Source organism: Drosophila novamexicana, unplaced genomic scaffold, assembly GCF_003285875.2.
Source record: "Drosophila novamexicana strain 15010-1031.04,08,12 unplaced genomic scaffold, DnovRS2.1 tig00000817-arrow-arrow-pilon, whole genome shotgun sequence".
Classification (NCBI taxonomy): domain Eukaryota; kingdom Metazoa; phylum Arthropoda; class Insecta; order Diptera; family Drosophilidae; genus Drosophila; species Drosophila novamexicana.
In genome coordinates this window covers 1,175,583-1,193,089 of record NW_020824827.1, presented here as the reverse complement: position 1 = coordinate 1,193,089, position 17,507 = coordinate 1,175,583, and the positions used below count along the sequence as shown (strand labels likewise).

General features: G+C 40.2%; 1 protein-coding gene across 1 annotated transcript in view; it reads right to left on the bottom strand.

Moving 5' to 3' along the window:
- Positions 1-3,842: 3,842 nt before the first annotated feature.
- Positions 3,843-17,507, bottom strand: part of LOC115764158 — a 122,874-nt gene continuing 109,209 nt past the window's right edge. Inside the window, exons 14-18 of the mRNA XM_030707036.1 lie at positions 15,468-17,486; positions 11,979-12,113; positions 5,508-5,666; positions 5,195-5,433; positions 3,843-4,533 (exon numbers count right to left, since the gene is read on the bottom strand). Of these exons, the coding sequence (XP_030562896.1) occupies positions 3,913-4,533; positions 5,195-5,433; positions 5,508-5,666; positions 11,979-12,113; positions 15,468-17,486 (3,173 nt within the window). The 3' untranslated portion in view covers positions 3,843-3,912. The remainder of the gene's footprint in view (positions 4,534-5,194; positions 5,434-5,507; positions 5,667-11,978; positions 12,114-15,467; positions 17,487-17,507) is intronic.

Genomic DNA, 17,507 nt, shown 5'->3' with positions numbered 1-17,507 from the left:
ATTATTATTATTATTATTATTATTATTATTATTATTATTATTATAGAACAATAAAGAAAGAACATTTTTATACCCTGAACCCATTAAATTTGTTGTTCATAGAATTGGGAACTGGAAACCTATCCATAAAAGTCCTAGAGCGGCGGAGCTTTGTCGCTTCAAAACGACATAATCTCGCCATGATCAACGGATATATATGTCGTTTTTGGGGCTTGGAGGATATGTCGTTTCAAAACGACATAATCTCGCCATGATCAACGGCGGAGTTACGTCGTTTTGAAACGACATATCTCCGCGCGGATATATGCCGTTTTTGGGGCTTGGAGATATGTCGTTTTTGGGGCTTGGAGATATGTCGTTGGGGCTTGGAGATATGTCGCTTCAAAACGACATAATCTCGCCATGATCAACGGCGGAGTTATGTCGTTTTGAAACGACATATCTCCGCGCGGATATATGTCGTTTTTGGGGCTTGGAGATATGTCGCTTCAAAACGACATAATCTCGCCATCATCAACGGCGGAGTAATGTCGTTTTGAAACGACATATCTCCGCGTGGATATATGTAATTATTAGAGCCCGGAGATATGTCGTTTTTAGAGCGGCGGAGCTATGTCGCTTCAAAACGACATAATCTCGCCATGATCAACGGCGGAGTTATGTCGTTTTGACAAAAATAAATTTGTTATACCCTGACCCCATTAAAAATGGGTATAAGGGTATATTGTATTTGTGTAAAATCCAAAGGTATGTAACAGAATGACGGAAGCATCTCCGACCCCATTAAGTTTATATATTCTTGATCAGCATCAATAGCCGAGTCGATCTAGCCATGTCCGTCTGTCTGTCCGTCCGTATGTATGAACGCAAGGATCTCAGAACCTATAAGAGCTAGAGCCTTGAAATGATGTAGATGGTCCAAGTTCCCGCGCAGATCGAGTTTGTTTCCGATAATCGATAACTTACTCCGTTTCCAAGCAATCGATTAAAATCGATATCGATATCCGGTTTTTTGGGCAATTTTGGTTAATAATAAGAGCTAGTGTCACCAAACATGACATATAGCTTCTAAAATAGAATATATATATGCATTTGATGATGGAAGAGGAGGGTTCAGGGTATCCCCTAGTCGGGAGCTCCCGACTAGAGCCTCTTAATTGTTTTATTAGTGTTATTATTACTATGTTTATAAATGTCGCCCCATTTACAATGTGAAAAATTGAAAACCCATAAAACTGTTGATTTATTTTTCATAATATGTCATGTTTTATTACTTATCATTAACACTATTACTTTATCACAAATATTTTAAGCATTTTTACATAGATAGTTACAATCGTCGTGCTTACATTGGTTTTACTTATGTATGTATGTACAATGTTTTGCCCTCTTTGAGGCCCATTTGATACATTTTTCTGTTTCGTTATTCTCTTTTATTTTCTCTTTGTTTATATTGTATGTAGCACTACATGATTTCGTTTCTGAAAGTTTCAACTACTCGTATTGAATATCTACAGCGGGGGACATTCGCTTATACACGCTGGAGGAAGTTTCTGATTTTTCTGACAGTTATATATTAATTTTTTTAACTATAGCATTCCATATGATCTATGACATTTTTCCGGGTTGTACAACATTATGTTTTGTTTTTTTTTACACACATTTTTTTTTACTAAATGTATTTATAGATATTTATGATTTCGCTATTCTTAATATACTTAAGTAATCAATCGATATTGTTTTTTGTTTTTTTGGTTTCTCGTTAGAAATGCAAATTGTAGACCCTAAAAAACGAAATGATATGATCAACTTTTGAACACTTATTCATTTAAGAACATGCTTAATTGTTTAAACGTATTAGATGCATTTCTGATATGCGAATATATGCCTTGATAACAATTGCCATGCCTTTTCGAAAGGCATCAAAATTTATTAAATATGTTATCGAAAGTTTCATTTGTTTTTCGTTCCATTTTTATTTGTTGTTGTTGTTTTCGAGTAACTTGATTGAGCTGCTAAACTGCCAGAGCCAATAAATTTCGACTAAATAATTCGTTGTATGTTTAAGCTTGTGATTAAAACTAGGCCAGAGTTTGTATATAATACTTGGAATTGAAAGTCGTGCTTATCAAATTGTCGAGGACCAGTTGGCAAATCAACATGTGGACTTTTGGGCCTATGAGTTTATTATAAATGTGCTGAGTTTGGCTCGATGTTAGCTACATAAATCATTTTATTGGCTTATTAAAAACTTTTCCATTTATTGTCATCATTTTGCGCTATCGTGCGCACAAAATCCGTGCCCAGTTCGAGTTGTTGGCCAGTTTTTATTGTGCTCCATAGCCATTCAATCGTTCGTGAGCTTATTATGGTTATCCACAGGGCGGTTATCGCATATTTTTCTAAACTTTTCTTTATTGCTCACTTGTTGGCTAGCCGACCGGCTCTCGGCTGGCTCATGCCCATTAAATTCAAATCTGCCGGGCTGCTGTTTCTGGCGCGTGTTTAAAAGTTAAATAATGGCCACAATGGCTTCCTATTCCTCCTCCTCCTCACACACAATCTCTCTCTCTCTCTCTGGGCAGGCAATGGCGCAAGACGTGTCCAATATAACTTTTTCCCCATGGACTGCTCCCAAATGCGAATCGCTTGCTTTTGGCTTTGATCTTGTGCAGCAGTTCAAATAGTTGCGGCATAGGCTCGGTTAGACAGCAAAGGATATGTGCCTCTTTTTTTTTATCGGGATATGTTCTCATATAGTGTAAAGAATAAAATCAACAACAATAAAAATAAAAACAGTTTTAACAACACTTTGGGTTCTGCTTGGAAGTACACAGCAATTTAACAAGACGGTTGTTTCTAGTTCAGGCCTCGCTCTTCAGCATCAAGCATGCGTATTTGTATATAGTTTGGGTTCCTCGAATTGATGCTGTGATTGTTAATAGGAACTCGCCGTGACGACAACTTCTTTCAGTTATAGAAGTTTTTAATAGATGATAATCCTGGAATTTCAGTACACAAATATATCTTTGGGTTTGGGTATCGCAAGCTAATACGCTAACATCTTGTATGATATTGTATTCGGGGTAATACTTTTTAGGATTTGTCAACGAGCCTGATATCTTTTAAGAAGATGTACACAGATGCTCTCTGAAATGAATTGCCTTTATCGTTTCTGAGATCTTTTAAAAGATGTACATCAGAATAGCTATACACTGTCCCAGAACCCGTAGAAGATATACTTAGAAGAGTCCCTTCTTGTGATATTATGGAATATGTACATTATTTTTTCCAGGTATACAAATTCAGAAAAACTGATATCTGATTAATGTATTAACGAAGATATGCATAGATATTACAGTGTTTGATATGCTTGATAGCTTTTCAATGAGAGATATTAAGGGAAGTCTGTGAATGGAGTCTCAAATGGGCAAACTTGATGCTGAAGGCCAAGCTTTAAATAGCACACTATATATAAATATATATATATAGTTGTATATTAGAATGTTTATGCTTATGGCTAGAAATACATTTACACTAACATGTACAAACAAACACAGACACACATGCACACGAACACATACATTGACTAAATTTAAAAGCTACTTTTTAAGTCTAACAATTAGAATTTAATGCTTAGAGACATTCCGTCCACGAACTCTGCTAGTTACGAATAGTTAGTTTTTTTTCACTTGTTTTTTTTTTTTTTTTTGTTTTTTGGTAAGCTTAGACCTAGTTCTATATGCTCTATATATATATATAACTATACGTATTTCACTTTCAACTACTGCATTTGCTGCTGCCTCTGTATTCGATTTCTGTTTCCTTTTTTTTGTTTTTTAAATCTGTTTCTGATGTGCGCCAGTCTTTTGTTTGTTGCCAGGAATTCGATAGCTCGTCCGCACGCAAGCTTTAGACGCAGCTCTCCGGGCCGGGCAGCGTGTCCGTGATGATGTGATTGCGTCCGGCATTCGATTTCTGTGTAATGGTTGTCAGCTGCGAGGGCGACAGACTTGTGCCGGCCATGCCGCCGACATGGCCCAGGCCCTTCGGCAGCGTCATGTGCGTGGGCAGCGGTGCTGCTGTGGCCGCCGCCGACTTGCTCAGATTATAGTCAATCAGGCTGCTGGTGGTCAGATAATCGGCCAAAGTTAGCGGATCACGTCCGCGTGGCAGGCTGCCCGAGGCCAGGCCATGGGGCAGCGTATGATGCATATGCTGTGCATAGTGCCCGCCATTGCCAAGCGCATTGCTCGTCGAGTTCGCCACGCTTCCGGCCGAGCTCAGCGTACTGTTGCTGCCAATCCCAGCACCGCCACCACCACCACCACCACCACCAGCACCACCACCACCGCCGGCATAGCTGCCCATGTTCAGGCCCAGCTGCTCGTAGCGACTGAGCGTGGGCATGGCATCGTACAGCAGCGAGGCTGCCGCCGCTGGCGTCTGGTAACTTTTCGCCGCATTCTCACTTTCCAGTTTCAGAGTACTCGACTGCGACGGCGGGCTGTTCAGGTGCGGCGCATTCACCTCCTGCAATGATGCCAAATGGCCAAATGTTAGCTATTGCAAGCAACGTTTCTTAAAATGCACTACAAAAATACAAATGTCCTTTAGAAAATCGCCAAAAATAATTTCATTTCTTGGTTTTTTCATATAATAGAACTTTTTTTTTTTAAATCAATAAAATTTTCTGATAAGCGAAATTTATTTTTATTTCTTGGCGAGTTTCTAGAATTTTAAAATTAAAAAAAATGTAATTTAATTTGTTGGTTTTCGAAAATTTAAGCAAAAGTATTTTTGAGTTCGTTTTGAGTTAATCGTATCTTAAAAATAAACATTTTAAGCAAATTTCCTTCCAAAAATAAAAAAAAAAAACCTTTTTATTTTAAGAACCTATGAAATACATTTCTTAATGAAATTTCGGAAAATTAATGTTTCAACAAAATAAAAACGAAAATTTATTGAAATTAAAATAGGAAGTTCGTACCGAGAAAATCACCATCAAATAAATTTTTACTTTACAGTTTCAGAACATTGTTTCAATTATTTTAAAAAGAGTTACATTTTTTTTTAATTGCAAGAATATTAGTTTAAAAACAAGAAAATCTGAACTAAAGTCAAATCTTGATTTCTTGACAATTTTCTAAAATGTAGTTCAAGAATTTCTTTGAGTGTGGTGCATTCAACTTACATAATCGGCTGTTTTATGACTCGCCGATGCACCGCTGGTCGCTGGCCCATTGCTGCCGCCCATAAATGAACCACTCTGTCGATTTCCCAGCGGTGAGGATGTGTCGCTGCCAGTTGCGCTCTTCTGTGCACTCAGTATGTCCGGCTGCTTCTCAATGCCCTGCTTGAGCGTATAGGCGACGACCAGTCGCTGATGGCCGGCGCCCGTTTCCAGGGGCGCTGTCACCGTCACATCCATGCCTGCCATTTGAATTGTTGTTGGTCATATTAGTTTTTGGTCTGCCTTAAGTGCCCACAATTTCGGCAATACTCACCCAAGTGCTTGTCCTTGTCATCGCACAAATTCCGGGCGCCCTGGCAGCGGCGACGACGCACCGCAATGACAACCACAAACAACACGGCGATGCCCACGGTGAAGAGCGTTCCGGTGAGCAGCGCGGCCAGCGGCAATATGGATAGACCCATGCGTCCATCTGTAAGTGCCAAAGCCGATATGAAAAGCATTAGAGATCAAATCTAAACACTCGTAGATTTTGCATGTATATGAAACAACAAATAAAATGCACATTGTTCACGGGGCTAAAAGAGATTTTCATTTTGCTTTCAGGCTTATGCTTGATTTCAAAAAAACGAATGCACTCTTCCATTTTAAATATCAGCCTTCAATTCTCTATAGAACACTTGTCATGCTCATACTCTCTTAATTAGAACTGCAAATCTGATAACAAAAGGTCAGGGGTTTGGCTTTCCGTTGGAAAAGACTTTCTGTCTTAAGTTTCGGTTCTAAAACCTGTGTTTTTTTTTTAAATCCATAAACTCCGATTTTGGCCCATATATTATCAATACTTTTTTAAACAATTCAATTTGTAATTTACAATTGCCCGTTCTACGAAAAATATTTTCATGGAGAAGTTATTGATAAATCGAATGCTTGGGATTCAAATTATTCCTGATTTGTGGCTGAGTCTTTCTCAAAAGTTTTTCATTTTGAAACGAAGCATTTCTGAAAAAATATGGGTTTTGTTTCAGCTGTTATTTGAGTTCTGTTTCAAAGTTTGGTTCATATTAAGAAATTCAAAGAAAAGTCGAAACTCGACCTGAATCAAGTCTGCTATTTCTCAGAAAGTTGTGTGTTTCCAATGAATTGCATGCCTTGAACTCGAAAGAAAATGGTAAAAAAGAACGCATTTTCCAAAAGAATATAATAATTATTGCGAAATATATGTTTTTGACAATGCGCAAAGGTAAGTCTTGCTGCTCTGAACTATCTACGACGCATATATATAAAAGGAAATTGAGTTGTTTTAAATGGAAAATTACGAAAATTCACGAAACTGATTACAAAGATGTGGAAAACTGTGTACAAAAGCGACGCCCCAAGGCGCATTTCCCGTAGTTGGTTTTAACAAATGTATTAGCTAGTTATTGCCTTTTGCCGTGTTCAGAGGGCTTAATTGAAAAAGTCGTTTGATTATTTGGTGTTTTTTTTATTTGTTTGAGAGTTGGTGTTGACGTTGGCGTAATTGAATATGCATTACAAGGCCATAAGTATTTCGTGTACGTAAATGGGACGTGGTGTAGTTGAAATGTGTTTAACATTCAACAAATCATGCGCGCCTGCGGATATGCAACACGGAATTTCAATAAGCAAACATGCCGAAATGGCAAAGCCACAGCCAAAGCTGGCTAACATACTGGTTGAGGGGGGAAAAGGATGCTGGAGGGGGGGGGGGGGCAAGTTGAGGGCGGCGTGTAGTCGCAGACTGTTGCTAATTTATAAACCTGCGCCTGTCAGCCAGACGCTGTCGACAGCAGCGCCAAAGTTGCAAATCAATAAATATTTTCCTGCTTTTTTCATTATTTTTTTTTTTTTTATTTTTGTGCAGCTTCACCAAATGTTGACGAAAATGCGCCGCGAGCGAAATTGCTCATTTATGCATGGCTGCGCTTAGAAGCCCACAAACACACACAAACACACACACACACACACACAGCCACATGTTATACATGTATAGGGCATACTTTCAAATACATACGCATGTGCATGTCGAACAATTTTGCATGTGTTGTAATTGTTGGCACATGACTTTTAGAAAAATACATTCGAATCTGCGCCCATTGCGGCGCACTTCCAGATCTGCCAAACAACATATAGTTATTCAGATTTAATTAAATTTATATGTATATTATATATATATATGCACTTTGCGGGTTTGGTTCACGATTCGAAGCAATGCGCCTTTAGGCTCGGTTCGTGCATCTCATCACATTTTTGCCCATAAAAAGGCATATTTAGTTTAAAATAAAAAGCAATCACAACATTAAAGTTTTGAAAAAAAAAATAGTAAAAAATTTGATAAAATATTTAATTAAAATTGATTTTATTAAGTAAGTCTGTTGAATGTTTAAACATTGTGACTTGGGTTCGTCTATGCATTTGATCAACTAGCGCTTCGCATGGAGGCAATAAAAATTGGGACTTCCCGGCTTGAACTGGTTTCCGTTTCGCATGTATTTGGATAAGGCACGTTGTGTGAGCTCAGTTTACTTAATAGATTGGCATCGCATTACCTCAAAGCTAGGCAGCGCATACAAATCCCCGAACGCATCAAAATGAAACCCAACACACAGACCAGCAAAGAATGCCAAAGTGAACAGTCGTTGGCCAAATAAAATATTGTACATGTATAGGTATGCGCTGCATATATAGTATATATACAGCAGCAGGAAGACACTTGAAACTGATGCCGAGCGACATGCGAGCTGAGCTGCCGGCAACAACAAAGAAAACCCCAAAAAAAAAAAACCAACAATAAAAAAAAAAAGGAAAAACGAAGAAAGTAATTTAAATATAAGCAGAGCGGCGTAATGAAATTTTCACACTTGTGCAAATATTTATCAATAAAACAAGCAGCAGATAGGACACCGAAACGGGAATTGGCAAACGTGGGCGTTTACACCAGGGAGCGGGGGCCAAGTTAAGCAGATAAGCCAGCCAAGAGAAAGATAGAGAGAGAGAGAGAGTAGCCGAGCACCTGTATGTTGCATGCCACAACAACAGAAGCAGCAGGAGCAGGAACCACATCACAAACATTGCCCGGGCAGCGCTCATAAGCCAATTGTTTGTATGCGTTTCATTTGGTGAGTGCAGGACGCAGCAATTCGTCTACTGCTGGTGCTGGTGCTGGTGCTGCTGCTTTTGGCCCTGGTTACTGGTTGGCTCTGCTTATAAGCTTAATTCGATTTAATGCTCCCGTTTGTGATATAAATGATTCGATGAAACGATGAAAAAGTGGATTGGTTAAAATGTATTGGGATTACGATGACGACGCTGCTCACATGCCAAACCAGGCCAGGCCAGGCGAAGCTGAGTCGTCGCCAGCTCTGGCTGAGCGGGAATGCGTTTACGGTTTACGTTTACACAAAGTAAGCATAAATAAAATGTTTGTATATGCGGGTGTGTGGCCGGATGCCAGGCCAAACAATGTAGTATCTGTATCGCATGCCGTTCCCCTTCCTCCTGTCGCCAAGGCGGACAAACCTCCAACCAGGAGCCAGGAGCCAGGAGCCAGCCAGGAGCCAGGAGCCAGCCAGGAGCCAGGCAGTCAACCACTTCGATCTGCTGTATATAGGATATAATTTTATTTTACTTTACTTTCAGCGCCGTTGTCTTTTGGGATATTTTATTCAGATAAGACATGTTTAATGTATATTTTTCTTGTCTTACAGTAATCGTTTATATTTTGTGTTGCATGTGCCACGCTCTGTGTCTCTCTGTGTGTGTGTGTGTGTGTGTCAGCCAGGTGTGCGGGCGGGCAGGGTCTCAGTGTCTGTTACATTTCCGCTGCTGTCGTCTGATGCGCTGTTACCTTGACGCCGCAGCTGCGGCTATATATATATATATGTATATATATACTATATACTGTGTGCCGCAGCGTCCTGGATGGCATGCTCAAAGTGGATAATGTAACTCTTGGGGAATCTCTGTGTGTCAGTTTAGCATAACAAGATATTTCTTTTCTCAGTGTGTGGTTATTTCTTTTCTTTTCTTTTCTTTTTTGGCTCAGGTAAAACATGAAATTGATTATATTTACATTAATGTGATGGCGTCAAGGCGTTGCCATTGTAAACTGTTCCAAAATTCCCTAGCTACCCAGTGCTAAACCAGTCCCAATGCCAGCATCCAAATCTAACCAGTTAAGTGTCGAATGAAATGCTTTCAAATTTGCCAAGGTGCAAATATTGACACTTGACGTATATTGCATTTTTGCGTATAACTCTTTCACACACGCACACACACACACACACACACACACACAAACACGCACCTGTGTCACACATGCTTACACACTCAGCGAAAAAACTATATGCTCACATATAAACTTTATAATATTGCGTTACAGTTTTTAGTTTCTGTGAATTGTATTGTCTCTATTTCAATAGAAAATATCTTAGAAAATAAATAGTATTTATGGCAATTGTTAATACAAATCTTGGAAAACTTTCATGTGGAAATTGCTGCACTGCTATTGCTAAGTATTTAATTGGAACTTCTAGCTATTGAAAATTTTCAAGAATTAGATCCCACATGGTACTGTTAATTTGTATGCCTGACTAATTTTGAAACATTTTTCTCTTATTTTCAATATTTTTGTTCATAGAATTGGCAACTGCAAACCTATCTATAAAAGTCCTAGAGCGGCGGAGATATGTCGCTTCAAAACGACATAATCTCGCCATTATCAACGGCGGAGTTATGTTTCTTCTACTTCTCCCCAGTTCTCCTAGTTATAGCTACCTACGTAAACGTGCTATGTATCTCATATGCTCTCATATTTTGTGCCTTTTCCTCCCTTTTCTGGCCATATTTATATGAGTGTACGATGAGGTGTGTTGCTCTAATGCGCATTAAAGAGATGATTGAGTGGATTTGTTGTTCATGTTGAATGGCCAAAGCTTGCGAATATATCATTGCCCAATGCATTTAGGTGCGGGAGGGAGAGAGATGGAGATGGAGATGGAGAGAGAGAGAGAGAGAGAGAGAGAGAGAGAGAGAGAGAGAGAGAGAGAGAGCGAGAAATAGAGAAAGATACTTAACATTATTGGCTGGCCAAATCCGCACTGGATTTCAACCTACTTAACGTAATAAATCAATGTGCTGTGTTTAACTAGGCCATGTTGATATGGCCAGGTGCATAAATGATAGTTCCGAATAAACGCCTCGTTTTGTTACATTTATTGTACACAAGTTGTGTTTGAAGTTGGCCTAATTGATTGCATATAAGTTCAACTTATGCTGAATGTGTGAAAAACGAGATATATCGAACTCAATTTTAAATATTTATTTTTTTAACTGCCAAATTGGTTAGGAACAAATAATAACTCTCTGCAATTTGCTGAAAACAAGTATGAATATTCGCAAAATAATGCCTGTTAGGAACCTTTGAATTCAAGAAATGTGAAAGATAGAAAAAGGGGAAGAGAGTCCACAGTGAAAATTTATGAAATACAATCATTTCTATTACGAATCTTTGCTATTAAAGAAATGTGCTTAAAAACAGAAAGGTTCTTAGTGTAAAAATTATAAATATTCTTCAAATAATTTATGTTAGGGAGCTTTGCATTAAAGATAGTTTAAAGGTTATAGGAAAGATGAAAAAGAAAGTGAAAAAAGTATGAATATTCGTGAAAACGTTCGTGTAGGGAACCTTTGCATTAAAGAAATGCCATTTCTTAGTTAGAATTGATAGAATTAGAAAAATTTGTTAAATAATTCCTGGTTTGATCAAAGGTTCTTCAAAAAACAGTAGAGTGCTTAACTTAAAAGTTTTCATTTTTTTTGAGTTTAATATTTTGTGATTTTTATTTTTTTTTTAAAAATAAAATAAAATTGTGCATTACGGGTTTCGGTTCGGCTCTTTTTAGTACAAATCGGATCTGTTTACAAAACCTTAAAAATTGGAATTTCGGGCTCGAAGTTGTTGTCTTGATTTTCTTCATACTTCGCAATCATCAATATTTCAGAAGGACTCGAAGGAGTCGAAGATTGACAAGGTAACCCAAATATATCATTAGAATGCAAGCCTACTTAACTTATGTGGCACAATCAATTTATTGCGGGCCCCAAAAAAATATCGCAAAGTGCGTGTAAAACAAGCCTTTCGAAATGTTTTCCACACAATTTGCGGAGTTTTTTTTTTTTTGCCGCGTTTAATGCGTAAGGAAAACGAAGAAGAAAAAAAGAGAAGAAACTTTTCAGGAAAATTAACGTCAAAGTTGAATAACAAAGCATGAATAAGAAATCTTAGCGACACTACTTGCCGCGGTTTGGGTCAGGTGCACACGGAGAGTGGGCGAGGGGCGGAGCGGGGGGCGGGTGGGGGTGGGCAACAAGGGACAGGGGGCAGGCAGAAGTTGGAGAAAACTGTCGCGCCCCAACGTAAACAAAACTCGTTAAATAAAAGAACAATTGTACTTACAAAAAACTAAAACGGTTAAGCAGACTATGCAAATACTTGAATGACTTTTTAAAGGTGAAATGGTGCTTAAAAAGCAATGAATGCTCTGTTAGCCAGCCCGTCCCCTCCGACCCAACCACCCACGCCCCTGCACCTTGAGAACTTTTCGCCGTGTTGCATACTTTGAGGGGCCGGCGACACTTCACGAGCAAAAACAAACACACTTCGGGGACAATGTGGAATGCAAACTTTGCATGTGCAATGTTTCAGTTGTAGTTGTTGCATTTTCTTATTTTATTGTTGCTTAAATGGCTGAGGAACACCCACCTGAACGCTTGTCCGCCTCATTGATGGGCACATTCTCCAGCACAATCGGTTCGGAGCGTCCCTTCTGGTTGACGCTGTAGACGACCAAATGCAGCGCTGGATGCGCGTCCGGATAGTAGTCCATCGGAGTCAGATCTGCAAGTACGATATGCAAATTCCATTAGCGCAACCGAATCATTAATTGTAAAACTTGCATTTGCAAACTCCATTAGGTAAACAGGCATTTAATTAACACGTTGCGACCAGCAAAAAAAAAATGTGCCCTGCGCATAAAATGCAAACTTTTCCTCTTTCGGTTTAGTTCTTTTTATTTCAATAGTCAGTGTACATTGGATGTGCGTTAAATGGGGTATATTCCAGTTGTTTTTTTGTTCTCGATAAATATCGATGTTAGTGCCTGGTTTTATTTTTGTGCTGACTCGCAGTTTATAAAGGCTAGAGTAGCAACATTTGTAATAAAGGTTTTTTTGAAAACAAAATTTGCTTTAATTTTACAATTCCCCAGTTTCCTCAAAATCGATAAATATCGATTTTGTTCGTATAACAGTATTATAAAATCAAAAATAAAATTTTAAGAATCAAGTTAATTTTTTCGGAATATTCAGATACAAAACACTTAAGACAGGTTTTGTAGAGGAAGCTGGATTAATTTTTATAAATGTTCGCCAGTTTTTCTTAAGCCAATAAATATTGATAATCATTCTTGATAATTTTGAGCATATCTCAGTTTGCTCGTATAACTCGAGTATATTTTTTATTTTTGGTATTTCATTTAATAGCTTCCAGATACTGAAAACTAAAGTTATAAACAAATGCTAATTGGAAAGCTGGAAAAATCAAAATGTAAAGGCTACGCCAGCTCTTAGCCAGGATTGCTGCTAGTCGGGCACTTCCGTTTGGAACTATTTGGCGCGTTTTTATTATGCTCATATCAAAAGTTTGTTGTTTTGCAGCAACAGCAGCTCATTAAAATGGCAACTACTTGTTAAAGGCCAGCACCAATACGCAGCAGCTAACCCCAAAATGAGTCTCACCCCAGCCGGGCTGTAGCCTCAAGAGGGAAGCTCATCTGTAAAGCCAGAGTCGTTAACACGCCTGTCTAACTAATCGTGACTTTACGCTTCGTTTGACTTTGCAAATATCGCAGAATGAAAAGCCGCAAGGCCGCCACTTCCCCCCCTCATCGAGTCATCGATAGAGGCTATATAAAAAGCTGCTGCTGGTTGGTTGCAAGAGTGTTGCCAAGTTGCCAAGTTGCAAGCCAAATGATAACCAAATGTGGCTCATTAACTCGACAAGTTTTTACCTTTTGCTCGTGCGCTGACATTACGCATGGTTTAAATCAAAATTGCAATTTGCGATTATATTTTGGTTGGGCGTGCAAGTAAATCTGGTTTTTTTTCAACAACTTAATTCACAAATTTTTGCCACTTGCTGTTGCCACTGGCATTGCCCACGGCCACGGCCACCGCCAGCCCTCCGGCTACCGACGACTATTGCCAGCGGGCAAGTTTCCACTTTCCCCCTCCTTACAGGTTTCAGATGCTGCCCGGCCCTAGACTGCCGTGCCATTGGCATAAAAGTTTTGCTGACTAGCTAAAATTCATTACAACAAATAGAGAGCAGCCGCATGTGCCAGCTGTTTGTAGTGCGGGGTCGCGGGGGTCGCGGGGGCGGCATGTGGCCCTGGCAGCCTCAACTAATTAATCTGCGTGCCACTGTGTAGTTGTTGTTGCCGTTGTTGCTTTGATACCCTGTACACATTTAAAATGGGTATAAGAGTTGTTTGCAAAATGTACGGCATATCTGACCTTATAAACTGACTAGGTACATTTTGATCTGGAGTAGAATTGCCTGAATCGATCTCGAGAACTATAAGAGCTACAACCTTGGAATTTTAAAAGAAACTCCTATTGTCTGGGTAATTCCAGTTTATTTCGATTGATCGATAAATTACGCACTTGATCAGTATGTTGAGCCCAGTCAATTTTGCCCTTTTGTCAGCTTGATCGGATCTAGAGTCTTGAAATTTGAAATATTTGTACTCGTATCACAAGTTAATTGTAATTGTAATCGATAAATATCGATTTTGAATCAGGTTTTTGTTTTATGAAAATCTCGTAGAGCGACCCAAACTTGGCATGTCGGCTTTGGTATACTCTATGCAGAGGTCCCTGGTTAAGTTACTATTGAAATATCACCCGTCGTTGCCCAACAGACTGCAACAGACTTTTGATGGTTTAGCCTTGGCTGTCCTGTCTCTTTAAGCCTGCCAATGCATCGAAATTATTGAAGATGCTGGGTATCTCCACGTCGGGCATCTGCACGAGCAGAGCACTTTTACTTGTTTTTGGATAGCCTTGCTTGCGCATCCCCATGCCTGTTCCATGCCAAACACGCCGCGCAATTTGGCTTGCTTAACTTTTTGCACAGTTTGTTACTTTGATTTGTTTTTGCTGCTGTTGCTGTTGGCCGCATAGAAGTTGAGTCTTTAGTTTGTGGCTTTTTGCACAGGGCTGCAAAACGCTTTCTTCGCTAAGCCGAAGCAGTCTTAGCAAAGCAATCTGTAAATCCAACCATATTTAAATATAATAATGATTAAGCTCTGCTGTGATAAACACAGCTGCCAAGTGCTCAACGTTGTTGACTCAAAACATTTTCCATAACCAAGCGCAAATTGTTTATTTACAGGTGCACTGCCTTCAATCTAAGCTTAGGTATTTTCTATATATTCAATATATATATACACGGGCGCATTAACAAGCATCTACTGTTCGACCTACTTGTCCTAAGGACCTGCAGCCCACTTTTCGGGCGCCTGTTAACAACCTGAAGGCATTCAGGTCTACCCACTTGCCGCCCATAATCTCGCTCAACCTTAACAAGTGCCTTAACTTACAATATGTAAATATATTATTTCTTATTCAAAGCTCTGATTATGATAGAGAAAGCAAGTAAGAATGTTGCAAACGGCAGCTTCTCTATGCCGAGTGCCGAGTGGGAATAGTTATGGAAGAACTACTAAATTGCATATATAAAATATGTATGTATATTTAGATATAAATATAAAATTATTTGCATGTCTATCTTTCAAAGAGCTTATCAGATTATCTCAAGAATGGCAAAATTTGCAAAAATTAGCGGTTTTTAACTTATTTCATTGAAACTTTTTCTTTTTATACTATAATATATTTTAAGCTGGCCAAAGAACAACAAGGTCCCTTCATCAGCTGACCTTGTTATCGATTTGCAAAGCTTCGTTCTTAGTGTGAGGCTAGAACTACTTGGGAATTATAAGCAACGAAAGGTGAAAAGACGCTGGCTGGCAAACTAAGACCTACTAAAAGAAAAGGTTGACTAAGCTTAAACAAAATGATTTCAATATCGCAGTACTTTCACATAAATTGGGTGGCTTTTTATTTGGGATCTTCTCCCTAAAGATAATTAGGTTCTCTAGCTTCTATCAATAGTTATCGGAACTCAACTCACCAGACAGATCGATGCGAAAAACTGGCACATCCATATAGGTGCTACTCATGTTTAGTCGTAACTTTTTGGTTTTTGAATCGTAGGCCTCCAGATAGAACTGTTGCTGCAGACCGCCATCATAGCCGGGCATGCACTCCAGCTCCATGGTGGAGTATATTATGTTGTCATAGTTGTCGAAATTGATGGTTCCCCCGCCCCCGCCAACCGCTGTATTGCCATCGTAGCCATTGGCGCCGCCACCAATGAGACTTTGAGTGACCACGCCATTGCTGAAGCTGTACTCCATGCGTGAGTAATCGAAATGGGGTTGCTGCCACTCGGCTGGCGGAGCTGTGGGGGGCAGATGTTGTTGTTGTTGTTGTTTTGGTTGCGGCTTCACTGTAGTTGTTGTTGTTGTTGCTGTTGTTGTTGCTTCTGCGGTAGACAGCGCCACGCTGGCCACAAAATCATCGTCGCTAACATTGTAGATATCATCATCGACATCAACATCGGCATCGGCATCCGCATCATCATCTTCTAATGATTCCAGGTCCAGCTGCTGCTCCAGGCTTGAAATATCAACATGCTGTCGCTGTCGTTGTTCTTGTTGTTGTTGGTCGCCTGTATCATAGTCCGCCAAGTCGCTGGGCTCATCTGCCACGTAGTTGTCGTCGTCGTCGTCTGTTGGCAGCTCCTCAGCATCTTCGTCAGCAATCGCAACGTCATCCTCATCAGCATCAGCTTCATCATTGTCCTCATCATTGTCTGCATTGTCGTTGTTATCCGCCTGCTCAGCTCTTGCCGGATCTGTGGACAAAGGCGCGCTATCTTTGCCCAGGTTTGTCTTGATTTCAACTGCAACTGCTGCTGCTGCTGCTGCTGTTGCTTGCTTATTGTTGCTGCTAATTGCTGCTGCCATTTGTTGCGCTGCTGCCGCCGGCTTGTTGCTAATTTGTGGCGCATTCGGTGGCAACAGTCTGTTCTTGACTTTCTCATTGCCAATCACCTCCAAAGATTTGCGTGCTCGCATTGTTGCCAGCATTGTGTCAATGTCGCCGATGCTGCTGCTGCTGGCATCGTTCTCGACATCAGCAACTGCTGAGTCTGACTTGGTTGTTGCTGTTGTGCCAGCTGCTGTTGCTGCTGCTGCTGCTGGCGTAGCTGCTGCTGCTGCTGCTGTAATGTCATTTGCTGCTTGGCGCTTGCCTCGTCTCACTGTTGCAAAATGATGGATTATGTTGTGCTCGTTTACCTCGCTGCTTAGTCCTTGTTGTTGCCCCTGCTGCGGCTGCTGTTGCTGCTGCTGCTGTTTGTGCATGTTTTTCTGTCGCTTATTAAAATACTTTGCTGGCAGTTTGCCGTTGTTGCTTTTGACATTCGAGCCAGCAACTATTTCAGCCTGTTTTATATGTGACAATGATAAATTTGATTTTGTTGCACTTTGCAGCTTTTTTCCTGCTCCTGCTGTTGTTGTTGTTGTTGCGGCTGTCTTGAGCAGTTTTGGAGAGCGTCGCAGACGCCGCTTGGTGTCCTGTGGCTGGTTCGACTGCTTTGGCTGCTTGGCCAGTAATCCATCAGTTTTGTTATTGATGAAGCCAACTGTGGGCGTGGCAGCTGCCTTGGCCAGCAGCAATTGCTGCTGCTTCTTGCCACGCTCAATGGCCGCCAATGTCTGCGACGGTGTAAATGATGTGCGCTTTTTTAGACGCTGCAATTGCTGTTGATTCAGGCGATATCTTTGCTCCGACTGCTGCTGCTGCTGCTGCTGCTTATTAGATTTAACAGGGCCAGCATTTATTTTGCCTTTGCCTTTCATATTTTTATTATTGGCAGCTGATGCAGCCACATTGTTCCGTCCATTATTGCTGGCATTATTGCGCTCACGTACGTATTCCATGTGCGGATAATTCGCATCGTGTCTGCCGTATTGTGTTTGCAAGATTTGATTGCCATGCATTGTCGTCTGATTCGATGAATTCAGCGACGCGGAGGTCACCACATACGGACGCAGCGTACAATTGCGCAGAGCGCCCGGCTTGGCTATGTAATGAAAAGAAAAGC